At 43.5% G+C, this 26,221-nt stretch overlaps 1 protein-coding gene across 2 annotated transcripts; it reads right to left on the reverse strand.

Moving 5' to 3' along the window:
- Nucleotides 1-2,069: 2,069 nt before the first annotated feature.
- C13H8orf76 (chromosome 13 C8orf76 homolog) lies at nucleotides 2,070-26,087 on the reverse strand. 2 transcript variants are annotated; one of them, XM_060115555.1, is made up of 6 exons: nucleotides 25,922-26,087; nucleotides 22,652-22,747; nucleotides 21,801-21,944; nucleotides 16,902-17,347; nucleotides 6,546-6,678; nucleotides 2,070-2,395 (listed from the first exon to the last, which is right to left on the reverse strand). In XM_060115555.1, exons 1-6 carry the CDS (start codon nucleotides 26,036-26,038, stop codon nucleotides 2,198-2,200), a joined length of 1,134 nt encoding a protein of 377 aa, XP_059971538.1. In that variant the 5' UTR covers nucleotides 26,039-26,087; the 3' UTR covers nucleotides 2,070-2,197. The 2 variants fall into 2 exon arrangements, with proteins under 2 accessions (XP_059971538.1, XP_059971539.1); XM_060115556.1 differs by having other exon boundaries at nucleotides 2,264-2,426; nucleotides 25,922-26,077.
- Between the last annotated feature and the right edge of the window lie 134 nt (nucleotides 26,088-26,221).

The following is a 26,221-nucleotide window of genomic DNA, read 5'->3' on the forward strand; positions in this document are numbered from 1 at the left end:
AGAAACGAGCTGGTGAAGTGGAGGATAAATCCTGATTACTTCACCTTTTTGCCCAGGGCTGGAATTTTCTTCCCTCTACTGAGAAAAAAAAATTAAAAGCTGTGTGGGACTACTGGGCATATACCCTGAGAAAACCGTAATTCAAAGAGAGTCATGTACCACCATGTTCACTGCAGCTCTATTTACAATAGCCAGGACATGGAGGCAACCTAACTGTCCATCGACAGATGAACGGATAAAGAAGATGTGGCACATATATACAATGGAATATTACTTGGCCATAAAAAGAAATGAAATTGAGTTATTTGTAGTGAGGTGGATGGACCTAGAGACTGTCATAGAGTGAAGTCAGAAAGAGAAAAATAAACACCATGTGCTAACACATATATACAGTATCCAAAAAAAAATGTTTCTGAAGAATGTAGGGGCAGGACAGGAATAAAGACGCAGACGTAGAGAATGGACTTGAGGACACGGGGAGGGGGAAGGGTAAGCTGGGACCAAGTGAGAGAGCGGCATGGACATATATACACTACCAAATGTAAAACAGATAGCTAGTGGGAAGCAGCTGCATAGCACAGGGAGATCAGCTCGGTGCTTTGTGACCACCTAGAGGGGTGGGATAGGGAGGGTGGGAGGGAGACGCAAGAGGGAGGAGATATGGGGATATATGTATTACGTATAGCTGATTCACTTTGTTATAAAGCAGAAACTAACACACCATTGTAAAGCAGTTATACTCCAATAAAGATGTTTAAAAAAAGAATATAACATTGAAATGTAATTATAATAATTTACAAAGGCATAAACATACATTTATTTATTTATTTATTTATTTAACTTATTTTTGGCTGCTTTTTGGTTCTTCGTTGCTGTGTGGCTTTCTCTAGTTGCGGCGAGTGGGGGCTACTCTTCATTGCAGTGTGCGGCCTTCTCGTTGCGGTGGCTTCTGTTGTTGTGGAGCACGGGCTCTAGGCGCGCGGGCCCCAGCAGCTGTGGCACGTGGGCTCAGTAGCTGTAGCTCACAGGCTCCAGAGCGCAGGCTCAGTAGTTGTGGCACATGGGCTTAGTTGCCCAGCAGCACGTGGGATCTTCCCAGGCCAGGGCTCGAACCCGTGTCCCCTGCACTGGCAGGCGGATTCTTATCCACTGTGCCACCAGGGAAGCCCATAAGCATTTTTAAAGAAAATAAACAAAATATTAGCCATGGGGGGAAAAAAAAGTTATGTGGGACAACACTTGATGAAGTTTTTGGTCTATTACTAAATTTCACTTGTCATAAGGGAGCTCTTCCACCCCGGATAATTCAAGTAAGCCTTTTGCATTTGAAGATGATGTTTTACTGATTATAATCTGTGTGGCTGAAAGGAGAGGATAATCACCTGAGACAGGGCTCCATGGGTCTCGTGTTTCTGTACATCTTGTGAGCAAGGCACTTCCAGCCCTTCATTCCAGACTGTCTTCTCAACAATGCTTGCAAAGCAAACACCCTTAAAAAAGAGAGAGTGTTCTCCCCCGGAGCACAGGGCAGGCCTGCTTATTTGTTCGTTAGAAAGGATCTGCATCTCCTAAGCTCAGGGTTCCTCTCCTGTAACGCACCCCACTGCACGTACACTCTTTCGTTTGGGCTCATATGTGTCACCTGCCTTGGGACTTGGAGGCAAAGGAACTGATACAAATATGCGGAAGCTTATCCTGTTTCCCGGGCCACGCGTAATCAAGTCTCCTGCAGCACCCATGACACTGGCAGGTTAATGCGCGGGCTGACAGGTGTGGTAAAGTCTCAGAGCCTTCGCAGACCTCGACACACCCTTCCTGGAAATGGTTTACTATCACACTGTAGCCTTCTTGGTCATGCCTGATGAATTTACCTGAACAACGTAGACACTTACATCACTGATTATAATACAATAACTGTTTTTAAAAGACAATAAAATCTGTCTCTTTTATACACTTTCCCAACAGATTATCTTCTAAAGGGGCAGTGGGCCTCACATAAGTGAGTGACAAAAATCTAAAAAGAAAACAAAAAACCAAAAAACTGAACACAGTAGAAATAAGCTGGGAGAGAAGCCATTTTTATAAGACATAAATAATTGTTTTTAATTCAGTATATTCCATGATTAGCAGTGGACTCTGTCTGAAGTAAACCAGCACAATTAATACAAGATGTTTTGTTCTGTTTTTAAAGGGACCACTAAACCAACATCTGTATCTCTGTATGGAACTGATTTTCAAAGGGACAGAAGTGGTCTTTGATCTTTCTGAACCACTTGTCTTCAAATTCTTTCGAAGACGCGATCACCAAGGCAGTCAGGGCTGCAGGGCCAACACACTTCACCTCTGTGTGAACCTCATCTCTTATTTTTTCTGGGACGATATCTTCGCCCATAACCTGCAGTAGGAGGGAAAAAAAAAAAACAACCCTGTCCCAATAACAGGGGAAGCAGACATGGAATGAAAACCATGCTATTTATCAAGTGTAAATGATTTCGTACAGAAGGATTTCTTTAGCAGCCAGGGGACACCTCTAACCATTCAATATATCGAAAAGACGTTTATTCAGAAGCACTGATCCAAGACCGTATTTGGAAAACATCCCCTACTTCCAGTCTCATCTTCCCCTGAGTAAACAAATCACCAAAGCACTAGCAAGGCAGCAGTACCATCCAGGCTCCAGGCAGTGAGAGTCAACCTTCTTATACCACAGAGCATCTTCAGCTGACAAGAATGCACGGCGAGTGATCCTCCCTCCTCGTAAGTGACAGAAAAGCAGAGCTTGCACAGAATGTAACTGCTGCTGTGTAGAGAGCACAGATCCCTTCTCTTCGAAGTTCTCCAGAGAAGTCAAAGGCAGCAAACAGTGGAGCAGCAAGTAGCTGAGTCCACACTTCCACTTCCCTGATCCAGAGAGACTCCATCCCTCCAGAAAGGTTACCACAGCAACCTCAGGGACTTAAGAGCATGCCCCGCGCTCTAAAGGCACAATACTGCTACCTACTGGTCAGACCCAGGTCCAGGTTCTGCGTTAGTTTCTCTTTGACAAGACACCCACAAAGTTAAGTTTGTAAGAAGCTTGCATCTGAACTCGCTAAGTGATCAGCCCACCTTTGGTAAGGACAGTGAACTAAAATTAGGTCCCAAAACATTTCCCACGGTTCAGCATGAAAAGTTAGGGGGCCATTTGGCAGGGATGTTGTAGAGGGAATTTGTCACTTGGATTTGGACTAGATGGTCCCTAGGTTTCCTACAAACTCTGAGGTCCTATGTGTCCATGAATATTCAAATTATAATGGATTAGAAACCCACTCAAAGAACGGGTACCACTGGCTTTAAATCTCCAAAGACTACTTATTGTTTGAGGCGAGAGCTGACGGGATGAACAGCAAGCAACTGTCAGGATTTATTAAGGCATGTTATTTTCATCAATTCAAAGACAATTTTTGGTTTTGTATTTTAACATTTCTGAAATCAAGATGTATCTTATAACCACTGGTGTGTCATAGTGTAAAGAGCATCTTATTTTTCTTTTAGTGGCACATCAAATAATTATGTCTCAACAACTGATGACTGCTTGGACTCAATGAAATACAGTATTTTAAAATCTGGGGTATAACACCAAAAGTGTTTTTTTTTAATTAAAAAAAAAAGAGAGAGAGAATTGAATAACAGTAATACTCAAACAGTGCAATATTCCAAAAAGCGGGCTCGGCAGGTATATCATTCACAGGTGTCAAAAAATCTGCAGAAGTCTTTGGCCAAATAAAAATTTAAACTTCTATATATCAAAAGTATCATAAATTTCAGAAAATACTGCAACATATACAAGGTTAGTAAGCCTAGTGTAGAGAGAGCTCTTAAAATTAATAAGAAAAGCAGAAACATACAAATAACGAAGAAAAAGCATGACTAGGTATTTCACAAAATATAAATGGCCAATGAATGTGTGAAAAAATTGTTCATTTAATTAGTAATCAAATAAACAGTAATATTAAAAAGCGCTATTTTTACCAATGAATGTACAGATTTTAAAAAGTAATAATATTAAGTTGTTCAATATAAAATTCTGGTTTTATGGTCAAAATGATTGAATACTGACAATTTCACATGGTTCAACCTAATACCTAGGTTTGGAGAAGGAAAATCAGTATTCTCATATGCTGCTGGAGGATATATAAACGGAACCAACCTTTCTTCTCTCTCTTTTTTTTATTGGCCACACCGCGTGACTTACAGGATCTTAGTTCCCTGACCAGGGACAAGCCCGAGCCCTCAGCAGTGAAAGCACAGAGTCCTAACCACTGGACTGCCAGGGAATTCCCAGAACCAATCTTTCTTAATAACAATTTGGAAACATGCTTTGAGGCTTTAAAATGTTCATATACTTTAACCCAGTGATTCTATTTCCAGTAATCTATTCTAAAACAAACACAAAAACTGATTATTTTTACAAAGACTTAATAAAATCGGTACTGAATATTTGTTAAATGTCCAATATAGGACTTAAGTAAATAAATGATAGCTCAACAAAAGCTGTAACTGGACTACTATCCAGTCATTAAAAATTATGCACTCAAATAATATTTAAGGATACAGTGTCATGATCATACCACAACGTTAGGTAAAAATATCAGCCTATAAAATAAAATGCAATTTGGCAGTTCCTCAGAAAGTTAGACACAGAATTACCAGACGACACAGCAACTCCATTCTCAGGTAGATGCCCAAAAGAATTGAAATCAGGAACTCAAACAGATACTTGTATGCCAATGTCCACAGCAGTATTATTCACAAAAGCCAAAAGGCAGAAAATAATGCAAGTGCCCATCAACAGATGATGAATGGACAAATAGGATGTGGGGTGGGTGTGTGGGTGTGTGTGTGTGTGTGTGTATACACATACACACAAACAATGGAATATTATTCAGCCGTAAAAAGGAATGAAGTTCTGATACATATGGAAGAACCTTGAAAACATTATGCTAAGTGAAATAAGCCAGACATAAAAGGACAAATACTGTATGATTCCACTATTTGAAATATCTAGCACAGGCAAACTCATAGACCAAAAAGCAGATTAGAGGTTACCAGAGGTTGGGGTAGGGGTGGGGTGGGGAAAGGGAATGGGAATTATTGCTTAATGGTTAAAGTGTTTCTATTTGGAGTGATGAAAACGTTTTGGAAATAGTGCTGGTGGTTGCACAACACTGCGAATGTAACTAATGCCACTGAATTGTACACTAAACAGCAATTAAGATGGAATTTTTTTTTTTTGTGGTATGCGGGCCTCTCACTGTTGTGGCCTCTCCCGTTGCGGAGCACAGGCTCCGGACACGCAGGCTCAGCGGCCATGGCTCACGGGCCCAGCCGCTCCGTGGCATGTGGGATCTTCCCGGACTGGGACACGAACCCGTGTCCCCTGCATCGGCAGGCGGACTCTCAACCACTGCGCCACCAGGGAAGCCCAAGATGGCAAATTTTATGTTAGATATATTTTTTATCACCAAAAAAAAAAAAAAATGGTGGGGGGAAGGGGAACTGTTATAACATTAAAGAGATGTAAGAGACAAAAGAATCAAACACAGTAATGTGGACCTTATATGGACTCTAATTCAAATAAAACAACTATAAAAAGAAAAAAGTATGTAATTAAGAAATATTTAAGGATACAGGGTCATGCTCATGTCACAATGTTAAGTAAGAGTAACAGAGCACAAAATGAAATGCGCATTGTTATCCCAAAGAGGGCCCAGACATTTCTTTTTTAAAAAGCTATTTTAAATGCAGGTATTTCCCATGCATTGTCCAGGCAGAGGACTACTATTCCAGTCACACATGGGGAAGAATATGAACATGTTTAAGACACCTTGTAAGGATGTCTTACTTATAAGGAACTTAAAATCTAGCTGAAAAGATAAGACATTTTTAAATTTTGGAGGGGCCCCACAGAGCTCTCTATTCCAGCAACCACTGTATCTGAGTTCAGGGAGAAATTGCCACAGACCCAGTTAAAAAAAAAGTGACATCTGAATTTCTCTGCAACCATCAAAGTAGTAACAGGGAGGAGCAGAAGGAAAATGGACTTGGAGCTGGATGGGCTCCAAACTAGTTCTGCCACTTAAAACCTGACCTTAGGCAAGTCACGGCCTCTGCGAGCCTCACTCCAGCTCCCCCCATCCCACAGGCTGTTCTGAGGATGAACAGGAGAAAACACAGACAGAAGAGCTGCCCAAACATCAAGTCACTCATTCATTCATTTATTCAGCACTCACAAATCAATTACGGGGCATTTCTGATGTTCAAGCCGGCAGGTACTAACAAGCACTGACAAGTCAACGAAACACAGCCCCTGCCTCACAGCACGCTCCTGCTCAGAGGATGAAGGGGCCGCTTTCGGGGGTTAAGTGATCAAAAGGCACGTAAAGGAGGGAGACAGAAGTCCTTCAGAAGATGCGACCTGGCCCTGTTTTTTAAAAAATGGTCTCGGAGCCAGGAAAAACATCTATGACACTTTGTTTCACATAAACCCTAGAGGACACACTCACCTCTGCTATCAACAGCAAAGTGTCTTCTTTGAAGCTGAACCCTTTCATTTTAGCTTCAATTTCCTGCTGAGTCTTTAAGTTCCTCTCCAAAGCAAATGATGTTTGCTGAGATTGGGCGAGCTGAAGCAAAAGCCTGAAAAACAGAAAGTCCCAATGTTTATTAGGCTCACAGAAAGGACAGCAGTGAGGACATGTTCATACACAGCACTGGAACTGGGCTGGATGTGAGTCCAACCCAGCTAAAGGGAAGGTCCTCACCTTCATTGGAATCCCTAAAGCTCCTTACTCTCAACAAATTGCCCAACTTTACACTGGAGAGTTATCTTTTCTAAAATTCATAGACCAAAACTTCTCAAAGGAATCTTTAGAGAGCAAGCCTCAAAAGAGCTTCCTGTAGAAGTCAAGTGATTGAAAGCACAAACAATGCAGAGTGCAGAGAACAAACCTCCCCACCAAAGGCTCCTCCCCAGAAGGGTCAGGATGTAGCTCTCTGAAGTCGGCGCTCTATGACCCTTCCGTCTCCCTGGGCCTCAAGGACTAACAGGATCTCTAGCACGCTTCCGTTACCCACGGCAGGGCCAACCCCTCCACGGCCCTCGGAGGGCCGCTCGGCAACTGGCTCACCCCGGTCTCCCCGTCACGGTCACGGCCTGGTCTCCTCTTGCTCTCCTCCCACACCTCCTGCTCTTCACTGTGTTTCTAAAATGCTGACTGCAGGGCTTCCCTGGTGGCGCAGTGGTTGAGAGTCCGCCTGCCGATGCAGGGGACACGGGTTCGTGCCCCGGTCCGGGAAGATCCCACATGCCGTGGAGCGGCTGGGCCCGTGAGCCATGGCTGCTGAGCCTGCGCATCCGGAGCCTGTGCTCCGCAACGGGAGAGGCCACAACGGTGAGAGGCCCGCTTACCACAGAGAAAAAAATAAAATGCTGACTGCAGATTTTTCCAATTCCCCTCAGGCCTCACTGCTACGTCCAGAAGCACTCAGCTCTCCTGTTCACTCACCTCCTGTCTTGAGAAATGCCCCCCACACTACTCTAGGCATTGAGGGATGTTGGTGAGCACAACAGACAGGTTTCTGCCTCAAGGAACGGAAGGAGAGCAAAAGCACAAGCAAATAAGATCATCTCAGGCAGTGACGAAGGCCATGAAACAAAAACTCAAGACAGGGTGGACGAAGCGTCCACCTCAGGTGGGGCAGTGATGGAGGGCCTTTCTGAGCTACCACTCAAGCTAAGGCTCAAATGGTGAGGAACCAGCCACAGGCACACGTCGGGGAAGAGGGCTTGGCCAGGGGGAGGGGGCCCTGCCAGAAGAACCAGCTTGACGCGTCTGAAAATCAGGAAGATCTCTGTGGCCGGAACACAGCCAAGAAGAAAACAAACTGTAGTGAAAAAGGAGAAAAAGACAGGCCGGGCCAACTCAAGTAAGCCCCTGCAGGCCACGGAAAGAAACGTTCAGTTTACAGAAGTGCAATGAGAAGCTGCTGGGGTTTTATCCAAGAACATGACCTCACCGGCCTTCACTCTGACTCTTCACATCACCCACCTGGCCTCTGGAGGCACTTACACGCGTGGCCTCTTTAGGTCCTTGCTTTCTCTCTCTTGCTCCTGAAGTTACCTGAAAATCCAGCTTAGCCCAGCTGCCCCCATTTCACGTTCATTCACCCTCAGTCCTCTGCCGTCCGCCCTGTCACCGCGTCGCCACTGGAAGTGCCTCCTCAAAGGTCTCACAAGACCTCTCGCCTTCAAAGCCTCTTCTCACTCCGTCTGATCGCTGGTCTTTCCTGGAGCTCCTCAACCTCCGCCTCCCTTCTTCCGAGCTCGGCTCCCACTTGTAATGGAAAACTCCGGCTGGATCCCCACCCTCGATCCGCTCTGCCCTGTCCTGTCTCAGTGGAGGCACCACCACCCACCCTCACCCGCAAGGCAGACTCTTCAGGGCGGCCTGACTCTTCCGCCCTCCCCTCCCCGCCCCGGCCTAACCCACACATTCAGCCCGTCACCAAGGCCCGTCTGCTCCATCCTCCGTGCCAGCCATTTCCCCTTTTGATGCTCAGCGCACTGGGCTAGGTCAGGGCCTCGGCACCATCCACCGATCAGTCCACAGCCCCTTCCCTTGTGTCCCTGGATCCAAACTCCCTCCTCCAATACGTCCTCCTAGCCACCAGATCTCCCTCGAAATCAGAGCTCTTGTCACACCACTTGAACATTTAAATACTCTTCAGATCTTCAGCGTAAGGACCAAACTCTTTAAGTTTGTGCTAATGAAAACAAAACAGCAGACGTACAACACTTACCAAACGTTTACGCACACTGCATACCACAGTAAGTGCTTCAGATGCTTTAAACCTCACAGCTCCACAAAGTAGGCATTTCCCCATTTCTCCATCTGTCAAGATGAGGAAACTGGAGATGGGAGAGGTGAAGTAATTTGTGCAAGGTCAGACGGTGAGCGAGCAAGCGCGGAAGTCCAGGCTCATTCCCTCAATAACAACGAGTTATTAGGTTCCTTAAAATGGGATCTGATTCCAAGGTCCTGCCTCCTGCTCACGACGCTGTTCTGGTCTCGGGGTCCACAGCCCACCTCTCGGTCTCCTGCCACCAAAGCTGCTCTCACTGCACCGGACCACGTAACACCACCGTGCTACACCCGCCCTTCCACTCCTTGGGCCTTGCTTTCTCTCTCGCAAGATATCCTGGCAAGAACACAGGCTCTGGAGTCAAAGATCTGGGTCCAAATCCCGGCAGCAGTTCACAGCTGCGTGCGCCACCTTGGGCATGATTCCAAATCAGCTCCCCAGTCTGTACACTGGGATGCCAACATCTACCCCCGAGAGTGGTGAGGGTTAAAATGAAATGATGTATACACAGCATCGAGTACACATTCATCTACACAACTGACAAATGTTCCCAGGAGCCCCGTTCCCTCTGTGGAGGTCTTTCTTCCTGCCACTCTGCACAGCTCCCGGGTGCTGGTCCCTGAAGGTTCTCTGCAACTGACACACTGCTTAGCACCTGTGCTGCCGGTCACCGACTGCACTTATGTTTTCCTCAATACGCTGAGCAGTGTAAGGAAAGGGACTCTTTTTTGATGATCTTTATGATCCCAGGCCCCAGCAGGAGCCTGGAAGCCAGCTGTCGTTCAATGCACTTCTGAATTAAAGTGATATAGGCAATACAAAATGAACATCCGCTGCAGGAAGTTTAAAATCTGCCAAATAGATACCGCTTTTCAGTAAGACTCACCGTTAACATCAATACTTCTTGAATTCTTCAGAGTTTAAAAAAAATAAAAATAAACAAAACAAAACTCAATGCTACGTTTTTTTTTTTTTTTTTTTGGTATTATCTGAGACCTAAGAGAGTCTGTTTCTCTCATAAATTACAGAACTGGTCCAGTGTATTCTCCCCTTTCCCTAAACTCTTATACACTATGGATCCAAAACCATGGGAGTCCCTGAACCATGGGAATTCCCTGTAGAAGGAATTAAACGTTGTTTATTTCTGTTATTAATAGTGATTTGAACACACGAGCAGATTTCCTTCTTCGGTAGCTTTCTGTGGAATTTGAGTGAAAAATTCCTTGTTTAAAATATTGCTTCCCCTGTGTGCAAGCACAGGTCACTCTCCACACCCCCATTCCGGGGAGCCTGTGCAGCCCGCCACTGCCAGGGTCCCGGGATCCAGGGACAACTTCCCCGGGAGAACACACAGTGCGCCTCACGCTGGTGCAATGTCACGCCGGCCTCTGCCGCCGCAGGCTCGCCCTGCATCCGTGCCCCTCCCTCCCTGGCCTGAGTGAGCCAGAGCGCCCGAAGCAGCTGCTCCTTTAACCCCGTCCTGTCTGAGCGAAGAACAGAAGCCTGAAGGCGACCTACACGCAGAGGCGGGTCCAAACCCAAAGCTGAGCCCCAGGAGCTGTGAGAATAAAGAAGAGAAAGGGAAATCTCTCCCAGCAGCCTCAGGAGCAGCAGATTAAAGCTCCACAATCAACTTGATGTACCCTGCATCTCTGGAATACCTGAAGAGACAACGAATCATCCCAAATTGAGGAGGTGGACTTTGGGAGCAACGATATACATTTATTTTTCCCTTTTTCTCTCTTTGTGAGTGTGTATGTGTATGCTTCTGTGTGTGATTTTGTCTGTATAGCTTTGCTTTTACCATTTGTCCTAGGGTTCTGTCTTTTGTTTTTTAATTCCTTAAAAAAAATTTTTTTTACTTTACTTGATTTTGTCTTCTTTCTTTTTTTTTTTTTTTCTCCCTTTTATTCTGAGCTGTGGGGATGACAGGCTCTTGGTGCTCCAGCCAGGCGTCAGGGCTGTGCCTCTGAGGTGGGAGAGCCAAGTTCAGGACACTGGTCCACAAGAGACGTCCCAGCTCCACATAATATCAAACGGCGAAAATCTCCCAGAGGTCTCCATCTCAACACCAGCACCCAGCTCCACTCAACGACCAGCAAGCTACAGTGCAGGACACCCTATGCCAAACAACTAGCAAGACAGGAACACAACCCCACCCATTAGCAGAGAGGCTGCCTAAAATCATAATAAGGCTACGGACACCCCAAAACACCCAGCCGGACGTGGTCCTGCCCACCAGAAAGACAAGATCCAGGCTCATCCACCAGAAAACAGGCACTAGTCCCCTCCACCAGGAAGCCTATACAACCCACTGAACCAACCTTAGCCACTGGGGACAGACACCAAAAACAACGGGAACCAATAACCGGCAGCCTGCAAAAATGAGACCCCAAACACAGTAAGTTAAGCAAAATAAGTCGGAGAAACACACAGCAGATGAAGGAGAAAGGCAAAAACCTGCCAGATCTAACAAATGAAGAGGAAATAGGCAGTCTGCCTGAAAAAGAATTCAGAATAATGATACTAAATATGATGCAAAATCTTGGAAATAGAATAGAGAAAATATAAGAAACGTTTAACAAGGACCTAGAAGAACTAAAGAGCAAACAAACGATGATGAACAACACAATAAATGGAATTAAACAGTCTCTAGAAGGATTCAATAGCAGAATAACTGAGGCAGAAAAACGGATAAGTGAGCTGGAAGATAAAATAGTGGAAATAACTACTGCAGAGCAGAATAAAGAAAAAAGAATGAAAAGAATTGAGGACAGTCTCAGAGACCTCTGGGACAACACTAAACGCACCAACATTCGAATTATAGGGGTTCCAGAAGAAGAAGAGAAAAAGAAAGGGACTGAGAAAATATTTGAAGAGATTGTAGTTGAAAACTTCCCTAATATGGGAAAGGAAATAGTTAATCAAGTCCAGGAGGCACAGAAGGTCCCACACAGGATAAATCCAAGGAGAAATACGCCAAGACACATATTAGTCAAACTGTCAAAAATTAAACACAAAGAAAACATATTAAAAGCAGCACGGGAAAAACAACAAATAACACACAAGGGAATCCCCATAAGGTTAACAGCTGATCTTTCAGCAGAAACTCTGCAAGCCAGAAGGGAGTGGCAGGACATATTCAAAGTGATGAAGGAGAAAAACCTACAACCAAGATGACTCTACCCAGCAAGGATCTCATTCAGATTTGATGGAGAAATTAAAACCTTTACAGACAAGCAAAAGCTAAGAGAATTCAGCACCACCAAACCAGCTTAACAACAAACGCTAAAGGAACTTCTCTAGGCAGGAAACACAAGAGAAGGAAAAGACCTACAATAACAAACCCAAAACAATTAAGAAAATGGTGATAGGATCATACACATCGACAATTACCTTAAATGTAAATGGATTAAATGCGCCAACCAAAAGACATAGACTAGCCGAATGGACACAAAAACGAGACCCGTATATATGCTGTCTACAGGAGACCCACTTCAGACCTAGGGACACATACAGACTGAAAGTGAGGGGATGGAAAAAGATATTCCATGCAAATGGAAATCATAAGAAAGCTGGACTAGCAATTCTCATATCAGGCAATATAGACATTTTATGCACCCAACATATAGGAGCACCTCAATACATAAGGCAAATACTTACAGCCATAAAAGGGGAAATCGACAGTAACACAATCATAGTAGGGGACTTTAACACCCCACTTTCACCAATGGACAGATCATCCAAAATGAAAATAAGGAAACACAAACTTTAAATGATACATTAAACAAGATGGACTTAATTGATATTTATAGGACATTCCATCCAAAAACAACAGAATACACAGTCTTCTCAAGTGCTCATGGAACATTCTCCAGGATAGATCATATCTTGGGTCACAAATTAAGCCTTGGTAAATTTAAGAAACCTGAAACTGTCTCAAGTATCTTTTCTGACCACAACGCTATAAGACTAGATATCAATTACAGGAAAAAATGTGTAAAAAATACAAACACATGGAGGCTAAACAATACACTACTAAATAACCAAGAGATCACTGAAGAAATCAAACAGGAAATCAAAAAATACCTAGAAACAAATGACAATGAAAACATGACAACCCAAAACCTATGGGATGCAGCAAAAGCAGTTCTAAGAGGGAAGTTTATAGCAATACAATCCTACCTCAAGAAACAAGAAACAAATAAACAACTTAACCTTACACCTAAAGCAATTAGAGAAAGAAGAACAAAAAAACCCCAAAGTTAGCAGAAGGAAAGAAATCATAAAGATCAGATCAGAAATAAATGAAAAAGAAATGAAGGAAACGATAACAAAGATCAATAAAACTAAAAGCTAGTTCTTTGAGAAAATAAACAAAATTGATAAACCATTAGCCAGACTCATCAAGAAAAAAAGGGAGAAGACTCAAATCAATACAATTAGAAATGAAAAAGGAGAAGTAACAACTCACTGCAGAAATACAAAGGATCATGAGAGATTACTACAAGCAACTATATGCCAATAAAATGGACAACCTGGAAGAAATGGACAAATTCTTAGAAATGCACAACCTTCAGAGACTGAACCAGGAAGAAATAGAAAATATGAACAGACCAATCACAAGCAATGAAATTGAAACTGTGATTAAAAATCTTCCAACAAACAAAAGCCCAGGACCAGATGGCTTCACAGGTGAATTCTATCAAACATTTAGAGAAGAGCTAACACCTAGCCTTCTCAAACTCTTCCAAAATATAGCAGAGGGAGGAACACTCCCAAACTCATTCTATGAGGCCACCATCATCCTGATACCAAAACCAGACAAAGATGTCACAAAGAAAGAAAATTACAGGCCAGAATCACTGATGAACATAGATGCAAAAATCCTCAACAAAATACTAGCAAACAGAATCCAACAGCACATTAAAAGGATCATACACCATGATCAAGTGGGGTTTATCCCAGGAATGCAAGGATTCTTCAATATACGCAAATCAATCAATGTGATACACCATATTAACAAACTGAAGGAGAAAAACCATATGATCATCTCAACAGATGCAGAGAAAGCTTTTGACAAAATTCAAAATCGATTTACGATAAAAACCCTCCAGAATGTAGGCACAGAGGGAACTTACCTCAACATAATAAAGGCCATATATGACAAACTCATAGCCAACATTGTCCTCAATTGTGAAAAACTGTAACCATTTCCACTAAGATCAGGAAGAAGACAAGGTTGCCCACTCTCACCACTATTATTCAACATAGTTTTGGAAATTTTAGCCACAGCATCAGAGAAGAAAAAGAAATAAATGGAATCCAAATTGGAAAAGAAGAAGTAAAGATGTCACTGTTTGCAGATGACATGATACTACACATAGAGAATCCAAAAGTTGCTACCAGAAAACTACTAGAGCTAACCAATGAATTTGGTAAAGTGCCAGGATACAAAATTAATGCACAGAAGTCTCTTACATTTCTATACACTAATGATGAAAAATCTGAAAGAGAAATTAAGGAAACACTCCCATTTACCACTGCAACAACAAAAAAATAAAATATCTAGGAATAAACCTACCTAAGGAGACAAAAGACCTGTATGCAGAAAATTATAAAACACTGATGAAAGAAATTAAAGATGAGGGCTTCCCTGGTGACGCAGGGGTTGAGAGTCTGCCTGCCGATGCAGGGGACACGGGTTTGTGCCCTGGTCCGGGAGGATCCCACATACCGCGGAGCGGCTGGGCCCGTGAGCCATGGCCGCTGAACCTGCGCGTCCAGAGCCTGTGGTCCGCAACGGGAGAGGCCACAACAGTGAGAGGTCCGCGTACCACAAACAAACAAACAAAAAAAGAAATTAAAGATGATACAAATAGATGGAGAGATACACCATGTTCTTGCATTGGAAGAATCAACATTGTGAAAATGACTATACTACCCAAAGCAATCTACAGATTCAATGCAATCCCTATCAAACTACCAATGGCATTTTTCACAGAACTAGAACAAAAAATTTCACAATTTGTATGGAAACACAAAAGACCCTGAATAGCAAAAGCAGTCTTGAGAAAGAAAAACGGAGCTGGAGGAATCAGGCTCCCTGACTTCAGACTATACTACAAAGCTATAGTAATCAAGACAGTACGGTACTGGCACAAAAACAGATGTACAGATCAATGGAACAGGATAGAAAGCCCAGAGGTAAACCCATGCACATATGGTCACCTTATCTTTGATAAAGGAGGCAAGAATATACAGTGGAGAAAAGACAGCCTCTTCAATAAGTGATGCTAGGAAAACTAGACAGCTACATGTAAAAGAATGAAATTAGAACACTCCCTAACACCATACAAACAAATAAACTCAAAATGGATTAAAGACCTAAATGTAAGGCCAGACACTATCAAACTCTTAGAGGAAAACACAGGCAGAACACTCTATGACATAAATCACAGCAAGATCCTTTTTGGCCCACCTCCTAGAGAAATGAAAATAAAAACAAAAATAAATAAATGGGACCTAATGAAACTTAAAACCTTTTGCACAGCAAAGGAAACCATAAACAAGACCAAAAGACAATCCTCAGAATGGGAGAAAATATTTGCAAATGAAGCAACTGACAAAGGATTAATCTCCAAAATTTACAAGCAGCTCATGCAGCTCAATATCAAAAAAACAAACAACCCAATCCAAAAATGGGCAGAAGACCTAAATAGACATTTCTCCAAAGAAGATATACAGATTGCCAGCAAACACATGAAAGAATGCTCAACATCATTAATCATTAGAGAAATGCAAATCAAACTACAATGAGATATCATCTCACACCGATCAGAATGGCCATCATCAAAAAATCTAGAAATAATAAATGCTGGAGAGGGTGTGGAGAAAAGGGAACATTCTTGCACTGTTGGTGAGAATGTCAATTGATACAGCCACTATGGAGAACAGTATGAACGTTCCTTAAGAAACTACAAATACAACTACCATATGACCCAGCAATCCCACTACTGGGCATATACCCTGAGAAAACCGTAATTCAAAAAGAGTCATGTACCAAAATGTTCATTGCAGCTCTATTTACATAGCCAGGACATGGAAGCAACCTAAGTGTCCATCAAGAGATGAATGGATAAAGAAGATGTGGCACATATATACAATGGAATATTACTAAGCCATAAAAAGAAACGAAATTGAGTCATTTGTAGTGAGGTGGATGAACCTAGACTCTGTCATAGAGAGTAAAGTAAGTCAGAAAGAGAAAAACAAATACCATATGCTAACACATATATATATGGGATCTAAAAAAAAAAAAAAAGAGGTCATGAAGAACCTAGGGGCAAGACAGGAATAAAGACACAGACCTACTAGAGAATGGACCTGAGGACATGGGGAGGGGGAAGGGTAAGCTGGGACAAAGTGAGAGAGTGACATGGACATATATACACTTCCAAATGTAAAACAGATAGCTAGTGGGAAGCAGCCGCATAGCACAGGGAGATCAGCTCGGTGCTTTGTGACCACCTAGAGAAGTGGGATAGGGAGGGTGGGAGGGAGGGAGATGCAAGAGGGAAGGGATATGGGGACATATGTATATGTATAGCTGATTCACTTTGTTATAAAGCAGAAACTAACACACCATTATAAAGCAATTATACTCCAATGAAGATGTTAAAAAATATATATATATATCACTTCCCCCCTTGTCAATGTTTTATACATTTAATTTTCTTTCCTAAATTTAACGGCTGCCAATGTTAACCTTTTATCTTGAGTGATGATACAAGTTGTATTTTTGAGCAAACATAGTTTTGTTTTAAAATCTTACATACTAAAAGGACGCATTCAAAGGATTCTATCTTGACCATGGGAAAAATCTCAAAAACATATACTAAATGTGTAGCCTAGAATTTTTAGAAGCTTAAAATTAGAAAAATAAAACCTTTACTCTGAGCTTAGCACCATGTATGTGTAATTCACTCTTAGCTTACCTGGTTCGTATAAAAGAGGCACAGGCTTTCATCTGAGTTTCTAGCAACACTGCTGCTCTCTCTTCCGCCATACAGGTTTGAATATATTTAAATGCTATCTCATTCTTCTGGTTATTACCACTGCTCGTTTCCACAGATAAGGCAGAGCTCTCGGGCAACATTTCAGGGAGACACAAAAGACAGTCTTTTCCTGAGTGGGGACAAGAGGATTTGATAGCCTTGTCACTCGAGGTGAAACTGTTCTGTTTGTGAGATGACGCAAGCACTGGCTCCAGATTCAGGTAAGCCTCTCCCAATCTGCCCCAGTTCCAAGGATTAAAGGGATGCAAAGAAATCAGTTTCTGTAGGCAGAAAATTGTTTTCTCCAAGTTCTGCAAACTTGAACAAATCGCAAACTGGAGGTAGAGCACAGTGGTTAAATGGTCTGTGTTAGTTGCCTTATTTTCCTAAGGAGAAAAAAAAAAAGATCAGGAAGTTTAAACTACGGAACGTGTCCCATATAAAAATGAAGATGCCTAAAAATCCAAGTTGTACGTGTTATAAATTACAAGTAGTCACACAAGTAGGGTGAACTAAATATTTTTCAATAGATCTCAGTTCGAAACCATAAACCAAGAGAAATATAAACTAATCTAACAAAATAATCACCAGTCATTTCCAAACACCCTAATGTCACAACAGTCACACAATCCAGGTGATAGTGGCCTGGCAAAGTTCAGCACCAAAAGCCTCTGTGTCAGTTTATTTTCCATCTGTATTATAATCTTTATTGTCTTCAGCCAGATATCTGAAAGACCCAAGCCAACTTTTTTATACCCTGGGCTAATGGTTCCATTTTAATATTCCAGGCTTTCTAAAAATCCAAATCGTAATTTCCTTGAGGATTCAAATGGACTCTATTTCCAAATTTTACTTGGCCTAGACGTCCTAAACAGGATGGCCCTGCAGCTCTCAGTGTTTCGTGATGCATGATAACTGAATCCAAATGCCCTCTCTGGTAACTATTAGCAGAGCCAATTATTTCTGGCTGGAGGGGATTGCTTGGTTTCTTTCTGATCAGAAAATCCTTTTCAAGTCTCCTTAATCAGAGCCATCACCTCTTGCCTAACTTGCCAAATGGCAAAAGCCCTGTGGGTTAGGGAAACAAGCCTCCTTTTTCTAAGTTAAAGTCTGTAGAGATTCAGTTCATTTTAAGTCTAAGGAAAACCTGGCCTACTAGTATTCAGATCAAGCCCCTGCATAGAACTGAGCAAGAAACATGAGTAAAACTACCCAGCATGGGGCTTCCCTGGTGGCGCAGTGGTTGAGAGTCCACCTGCCAATGCAGGGGACGTGGGTTCGTGCCCCGGTCCGGGAAGATCCCACATGCCGCGGAGCGGCTGGGCCCGTGAGCCATGGCCGCTGAGCCTGCGCGTCCGGAGCCTGTGCTCCGCAACGGGAGAGGCCACAACAGTGAGAGGCCAGCGTACTGCAAAAAAAAAACTACCCAGCACGCAGCTGGAAGAAACTGGCTGACCAGTGAGTGAAGGCTTGAGGAGGATTCTAAATATTCATATATTGAGTGAAAAGACAGGAAATAAAGCCTCATGTAACCTATTCAGTCATACTATACCTTCCCGATGACAGATCTGACCTGGTTTTATTATTACTATTGTTCGGTATTGTCCTTCTCCCCCAGAGACCATTGAGTTCCAGAAGAGTTTTTGTTCAATGCTGAATTCCTAGTAGAGTGGAGCTTCTCAGACATAGCAGATGTCTAATAAATGCTGAGTAATACATCTTCATGTGTTTTATTTATAACAGTGAAAGCAGGACGTATAAACTACCTAAAGCAAACGCTACCTTTCCTCTACACTCTATAGTGCCCTATACTGTTCACGAACATTTTCAGATTGCGGAAGCAAGTATGTGGTGGGGTAGGGTGGAGCACGCAGACCATGGTTTTGATGGCCTAGCTAGGAAAGAACTCTCTGGAAAGTAAATTCCATTGAAACGAGTTTGTGTGGTTTTTCCAGAATACTGCAACTCCTTCTATAATGCAATGACGATGACAAGAGTTAACATTTACAGAGCGCTTACCATACGCCAGACACTCATTGAATCCTCATGACAATCCTTTAAAATAGACTCTATCACTATCCCCATTTTATAGTTGAGGCAACTGAGTCATAAGAGAGAAGTTAAGATAAGCTGCCTGACATCACACAGCTAGTAAGTAGCAAAGCCACAATCGGTCCCACTAGAAGTCACGGAAAAAAGGTACTTCAGAAGAGCTGACGTGTGTTAGCTGGCTTAGGATTCTCCCGCTAGACACTAGGTCAGCAATGTATGGGCAGGGTATGGACATGGTTTTCTGTCTCCTTAGCACTGAATCCACAACTGCGCACATGGTAAGACTGAAATAAATGTTTGTGAAGTGATAAATGGAAAAAAATAGTCAGTAACTGTCAAAAAGCAGTTTCTTTACCACAGTTTATCACATGAGCCTACCAGCCACTGTAAGATGTTTAAACTATTTGTTTAAGAAGTTCCAGGGCTTCCCTGGTAGCGCAGTGGTTAAGAACCCACCTGCCAATGCAGGGGACATGGGTTCGAGCCCTGGTCAGGGAAGGTCCCACACGTGGAGCAACTAAGCCCGTGTGCCACAACTACTGAAGCCCGCTAGCCTACAGCCCGTGCTCTGCAACAAGAGAAGCCACTGCAATAAGAAGCCCGTGCACTGCAACGAAGAGTAGCCCCTGCTTGCCGCAGCTAGAGAAAGCCTGCACGCAGCAATGAAGAACAAAATTTTGGCTGCGTTGGCAGCCAAAATAAAATAAAATGAAAGAAATAAGTTCCATAACAAATTTTATCCAAAAATTATTAAGAAGAGAGGTGAATAAACTTCAATAGAAGTTGTGAGCATAAAATGTTCATATCCTGCTGGGCACTCCCAAGACTCCCTGTCTGTTTTGTTCAATGCTGGATAATGACCTGTCCCACTACAGAGCACGAGGGGACAATAACCACTGGGACAAAACCCAGAAATAGGCCAGAGTGAATAACAAAAGAAGAGGGCCTACAAGTAGGGAAGAAATTTTAAAAAGAAAACAAAACACAGGGCATCAGGAAATGAGAAAACCATGTAAATGGGCAGGCTCCACTGAGATCATGTGAAGAGACCCAAAGAAAGGGGTGAGACCTATCAGCCTATGCTGCCATTTCTTCCCCAACACTCCTGCCCAGCAGGGTGCCCAGCAGCCCAAGGACTAGTTCTCAAAGTCCTGACAGAGGAGTTGAAGGTCTTCTGACTGGTCCTTCCTCCTGCCTGGTAACCATCCCAAGCTCTGGATGGCATCTGCTGGCAACAAATCCTTCTCTGAGCCACAACAGCAGAGATTCACTAAGCTAGAAGGAACCAGAGAGCCAGTCCAGCCCCTGACACTAAACTACCTGTCACTGCTTTCGGTGGTCTGGGTGGGGAAGACAAAGCACAACAGTGATATGCAGGCGATGTGAGGAAGACAGAGGCGATGGGAGAGGAGAACAGTGAGGAAGGACGCGTGACTGATGTCCAGAAAAAGCAACGGAAAGAACCGAAGTTGCCGTTAATTTTCAGACCAGGGAGACTGAACACTATTAAACCCCGCCAAGTTCACTGTGTTCATGCCATGTGCTTTCTTAACAGGGTAATCTTATCTTCCAGCTTAAGAATTAACCCACAATTAGTAGAGGGGAGAAAAAGAACAAACAAAAAACACAGCTGTTTTCCATGTTCCAAAGACAATTACCACCAAGGGTTCCTCTCACTGCAAGAGGCTGAGGTCCTATGCAATGAACCCCGGCAAGCAAACTGTAGGATTTCTCTTAGTTAATGAGACGGAGGAGGACAACTCAATTGCATGCGTCCTTCAGGCTAACCTCTGGTCAACGAGATGCACAGGATTCAAGATCAGAGCCTCAGTGCCTCCTTAAGTCCCTCTGAGGAAGGAAACTGGTCATCTGTAAACTAGGACTGGTCGACTTAGACTTGTCCCCATATAAAATTTACACTAAAAACCGTAGGTGCTTTAATCTGAAAACAAAAACAAGCAGAATACAGAATTGCAAAAAAAACCTGCTTTTATTAAATTCCTTAAAAAAATTCTGCAGACTCCATTTAAGAATAAAAAGGATTAAGCTTGGCCTAGTATGATATTTAGTCATTTTTTGGTAAACTTCTTTCCTGTTTATAAAAGTAATATATGTTCATTGTAGAAATTTTGGAAAATAAAAATCTAAACAACAAAACACCTAAAGAAGAAAACAGATCACTGATAATCCTTCCACTCTGAGTATTTACTCCTAACAAGAGTAAAAACTTTTGCAAGTGAGAATTCCACGGTGGTCCAGTGCTAAAAAGTCTGCCTTGCAGTGCAGGGAATGTGGGTTCAATCCCTGGTCAGGGAACCAGGATCCCACATGCCACGGGGCAACTAAGCCCACACCCCACAACTACTGAGCCCGCGCTCCTCAACTAGAGCCCGTATGCTCTGAAGCCTGTGTGATACAACTAGAAAGAGAAAAAAACCTGCACACCACAACTAAAGAGAAGTCCGCACGCCTCAATGAAAGATCCTGCATGCCGCAACTAAGACACGACACAGCCAAAAATAAAACAAAACAAAAAAACCTTTGCAAGTGAGATTTTCAGGCAATGAAAAATTTTGAGCATAACACAGGAAAAATATTACAAGCAAATGATTATGTCTAGACCTCCAAACTGTTCATCATAATAAAGTTCTTCCACCACTGACAATTTTCTTCTGCTTATCCAAACCCACAGATTTAGCTGCAAGAAGTTGTTTTGTTTTGTTTTTTACAAAATAAACCATTCAGCCATCCTAGGGAAGCAAATGGAAATAAGCACAAACCACTCACCAAGTGTGTAGCAATCTCCAGGGCTTCCTTGTGCCTTCCCAGGTGAACGAGACACCGAGCCTGGCCTTCCTGGACATCCCTTTTCATGGCAAAATTCGTGGACGGCAGTTTTTCTGAGATACCGGAATACTCTTGCAGTGCTTTCTGGCAAATATTTGTTAAATAAAGGAAAATGAAGGGATGAAAAGAAAGGCAGAAAACGCAGTAGAAAAAAGAATTCAGTCATGGGGGTGATGTGTTTCCTAGGCAGAAGGTAATGTTATAACTGACCGTACAATGAACTAAAGGAAGACTTGAGCATTTTAGTCGGTTCTCTTTTTCTGAAAGGTAGAGAAAAAATGGCTGGAGACTACAAATAAAGCATTCTGGAGCCCCAAAGACCAGAATTTGAATCCTGGGTTTGCCACTAACTAACTTGCTGTATAACCTTTTCACATCAGCAAAATAACAACAGGACTCTTGTGAAGATGACATGAAGTCTCTAAATAAAGCAAGCTGACGTCCAGTTGTTAGTTTTTTCCTTTTCTTACACATTTTCGGGTGCTTTGTTCCTGTGGCCCCATGAGGTATCTGTGCTAGAGGATCCCACATACTTAGGAGATACAGAACCTGGGGAAACAGACCTACAAGGATCCCAACAAGCTCTCTATACTGGAGTTACAGGAAACAAAACAAATTATACAGAGCTCGAAACTTGGGATTCTAAGATTACAAACACATATCACAAAAGATTAAATTCATCTTCACAGACAACACACTCATAACTTAGTATACTGTTATTGAAATATACTGTAATGGGCACAACAAAAGCCCATCTCAAGTAGAGCAATCTTCTGTATGTTAAATTCTACCTGATACTCCTGCCGTCTGTAGGCCAGGTCCCCTTTGAATTTCTGGATAGTCAGAGCTTCAACATCATCACTGCTCCCCGTTTCTTCACAAAACCACTAGAAATTGTGAAAACAGCATATTATAGAGAATGAAACTACACTTTTCCACCCCCTACTCAGAAGCAATTTCCCATATATAATTGATTAAACCCCCAAAAAGACATAATTCTTGGGCTTCCCTGGTGGCACAGTGGTTGAGAGTCCACCTGCCGATGCAGGGGACACGGGTTCGTGCCCCGGTCCGGGAAGATCCCACATGCCGCGGAGCGGCTGGGCCCGTGAGCCATGGCCGCTGAGCCTGTGCTCCGCAACGGAAGAGGCCACAACAGTGAGAGGCCCGCGTACCGCAAAAAAAAAAAAAAAAAAAAAAGACATAATTCTTCAGGATAAGACTCAGGAAAACATCTGACAAAGAAGAATGACAATTTTAATGGTGGCCCAGTTTTTATGAAAATTATCACAAGTAATAAACATACTAATAATACGATACCTCTTAACTAAAACACAAAAGTATATGGTTTTATCTATAGCATTTTCAATTTGGGGTTGTGATGCTTGGGAACCTACATTTAACTAGCACAGTTCACGATGGTTCTTTAGACTGAGATGTTTTCCTGCAGAGAAATTTTTAGGGTGGATGGAATAGGGATTGACAACTCTTTATGGAGAGGACATAGAAAAGAAGAACTGTCATTGTAGTGCTATTATGAAAGTGTAAAAGCCGAAAGTAGAATCGAAGCAAAGAGGAAACAGAGATGAAGGCTGAAAGGAGGCTTCCGTGCAATCAAATGCCAAAGGGCTATAGGAGAAAAGTCTCAGGAAATGCCCATCTGGAATATTTTATTCACTTTTCTACTGATTTAAACCCTATGGATAGAAAGATCTTTTTTGATTACCGCATAAAGAACGTTAAGATGAGAAAACACGAATGACGAGAAGCACTGTGTGCCAGTTTTCCAGCTCCAAAGAGGTATCTCATCCCCCCCACACACACCTTTAAAAAAATTTTTTAAAATTTTTGGCTGCATTGGGTCTTTGTTGCTGTGCATGGGCTTTCTCTAGTTGCGGCGAGCGGGGGCTACTCTTCGTTGCAGAGCACAGGCTCTAGGCGCGCAGGCTTCAGTAGTTGTGGCTCACGGGCTCTAGAGCACAGGCTCAGTAGCTGTGGCGCACGGGCTTAGTTGCTCTGCAGCATGTGGTATCTTCCCAGATGAGGGATTGAACCCGTGTCCCCTGCAATGGCAGGCAGATTCTCAACCACTGTGCCCCCAAGTAAAGTCCCCCATCCACCCTTTTACTCAGAGTAAAACACACTGAGGCTGAATGAAGTCAGTTACACACTATTATAAATTCAAATGTAACTGCATTTGTGATGGTTCCACCATCACATCAAAATTTCTTGGTTCTATTTCTAAAAGAGTTGCTTGGGTATCATTGCCCCCCTGTTAATTAGTAATATCGTTTCCCTCCTTAGCCTGATCCATCATTGTGGAGAAAGCTAGCAACCACTGTTTTTCTGTTCTCCCTGAAGTACTGTGTAACCCAACAACAGCCTATATACTGAACCCATAATTCTCCTTTGCACTTTATTGCTCTCCACTCACATACTCTATTAGATTATCAGCCAATCCCAACTTTTGGAACAATAACTGAATAACTGCAAACCTCCATCCAATGTTCATCATCCTACTGGGAAATGATCAAGCAAAATTGGCTTTCAAACGCAAGGGCGCAGATGGGGATGGCTTTAAATACCCCGTTCTGATAAGAGTAGGAGGGAAAAGCTGTGAACAAGGGTGAGACTAAGAAGGGAAGTGCTGGTAAGGCAAACACCTGGTCCCACACCAAATAGGCAGGGAACACAGATCTTCTAACCCAAACTCCTGGTTTTACACTTGGGGAAACCAAGAGGACTTGAATGAGGCCTGAATTTATGAGCAGTTACCATTTACCAAATAAATTCTAAAGACAAGTGATTTTTGGATTTTACTTTATAAGTAGACAGCATACCACACCTGGCAAAGTATTATCTCATTCCACTCTCACAATAAACCTGTGAGCCAACAAACATTATTTTTTCTCAAATGACAAATAAGGAACTGACACTTTGAAAGGCAACCGGTAAAGCCAATGCTGGAACGCAAGGGTCCTATCTCACACCCATGGCTTTTTAATGCGGTACCCCATGACTTTGAAAGCCCATTCCCCGCTTTTAGTCTACACGATCAAGTACTAAAGGTCACTCTGAAAGACTGCATGTGGCAAGGAGAAAATGTAAGTGAAATAAAACAAACATACAATTCAGTAATTTCTGAGTGCCTGACACCTGTAAGTACAAGGGTTTTAAGGAAAAATGAGACAATACGTGTCAAGGAACCCTGCCCAGTGCCTGGAACACTATCTGATAAAAAGGAATTATTATTGGTGAGATGAGATTTACACACATGAAAGAATACCAGGTTAATACTCTACTTATTCAAAATATTCACGGAGTTCCCACTACGAACAAAAACTGCTAGGCACTGCGGAGGACATAAAGTTAAGCACGCACGCTCCTGTGATCATTAAGCATTCTGGGTCTAAGAGTTGTATGAGATACTGAGAATTGCTTTAATAGGTAAAAGAGGGAAAAGGAGTCAAAACAAAAATATGTGGTTGGAAGGGGGAATCAGAAAAGACTTCTTGGAGGAGGCGGCATTTAAGGTGCGCCTTGAGAAATGTCTATAACTGAACGATTGTGACCATCTGAACGGGGTTAACATGGGCAGGGGGAACTCAGTGTACAAGGGCTGGCCCGTGGGTGGGACGTCACGGTTCAGGGAGCAGACAACACTGAGGTCTGAAAAGTGGGCGGTGGCTGGATTTCTGGGGGCCCTGACTGCCCGGCAGCAGAAGAAGTGAAGGTCCACGGGAGCTACTACAGAGTTTAGAGCAGGGGCGTGAGGCCAGCGAGCCTCCGGAGACCGGCCGAACGCCAGGTGCGAGTTGATGGCCGACGGCGCGGGGATTCCCTCGGGGGAAGAGGGGGCCGGGCCCAGCCGGCTGCGGCTCGTGTAGGGGAAGGGATAGCAGGGAGCCCGCGTGGACGCAGGGAGGCCGGACTCGTGCCGGGAGGGTGTGGGTTCGGGGGTAGGCCACGCGGCCTTGGGGCGCCTGAAGCGCTGTCGGGCCGGGACCCGGAAGCGCGAGGCCCGGGGGCTGGAATGAGGCCGAGAGGCCCCGCTCTCTCACCTGCGGCTCGCAGAGCTTGGCGCGGTAGGACGCAAGCGGTTCAGGCCGCCTCTCCTGCCTCTCCTCGAACACGGAGTCCTCAAACTCGCCGCCAAGCAACCAGCAGCCGGTTTCCATTGCGCGCCCAGAACAGGCGCATCGAGAGAAGGCGGTGCCTAAAGCGGCGCCCACGTGCGGACCAACGCGGAAGGGGCGGGGCCGTCGAGGCCCAGCGAGCGGCATGCTGGGACTTGTAGTCTTTGGGCGGGAGCCAGACCGGGACTTAGCCCACGGGAAGTTGGGAGTCGTTGAGCAGAGATT

The sequence above is a fragment of the Mesoplodon densirostris genome, chromosome 13 (assembly GCF_025265405.1).
Source record: "Mesoplodon densirostris isolate mMesDen1 chromosome 13, mMesDen1 primary haplotype, whole genome shotgun sequence".
In the NCBI taxonomy this organism is placed as follows: Eukaryota; Metazoa; Chordata; class Mammalia; order Artiodactyla; family Ziphiidae; genus Mesoplodon; species Mesoplodon densirostris.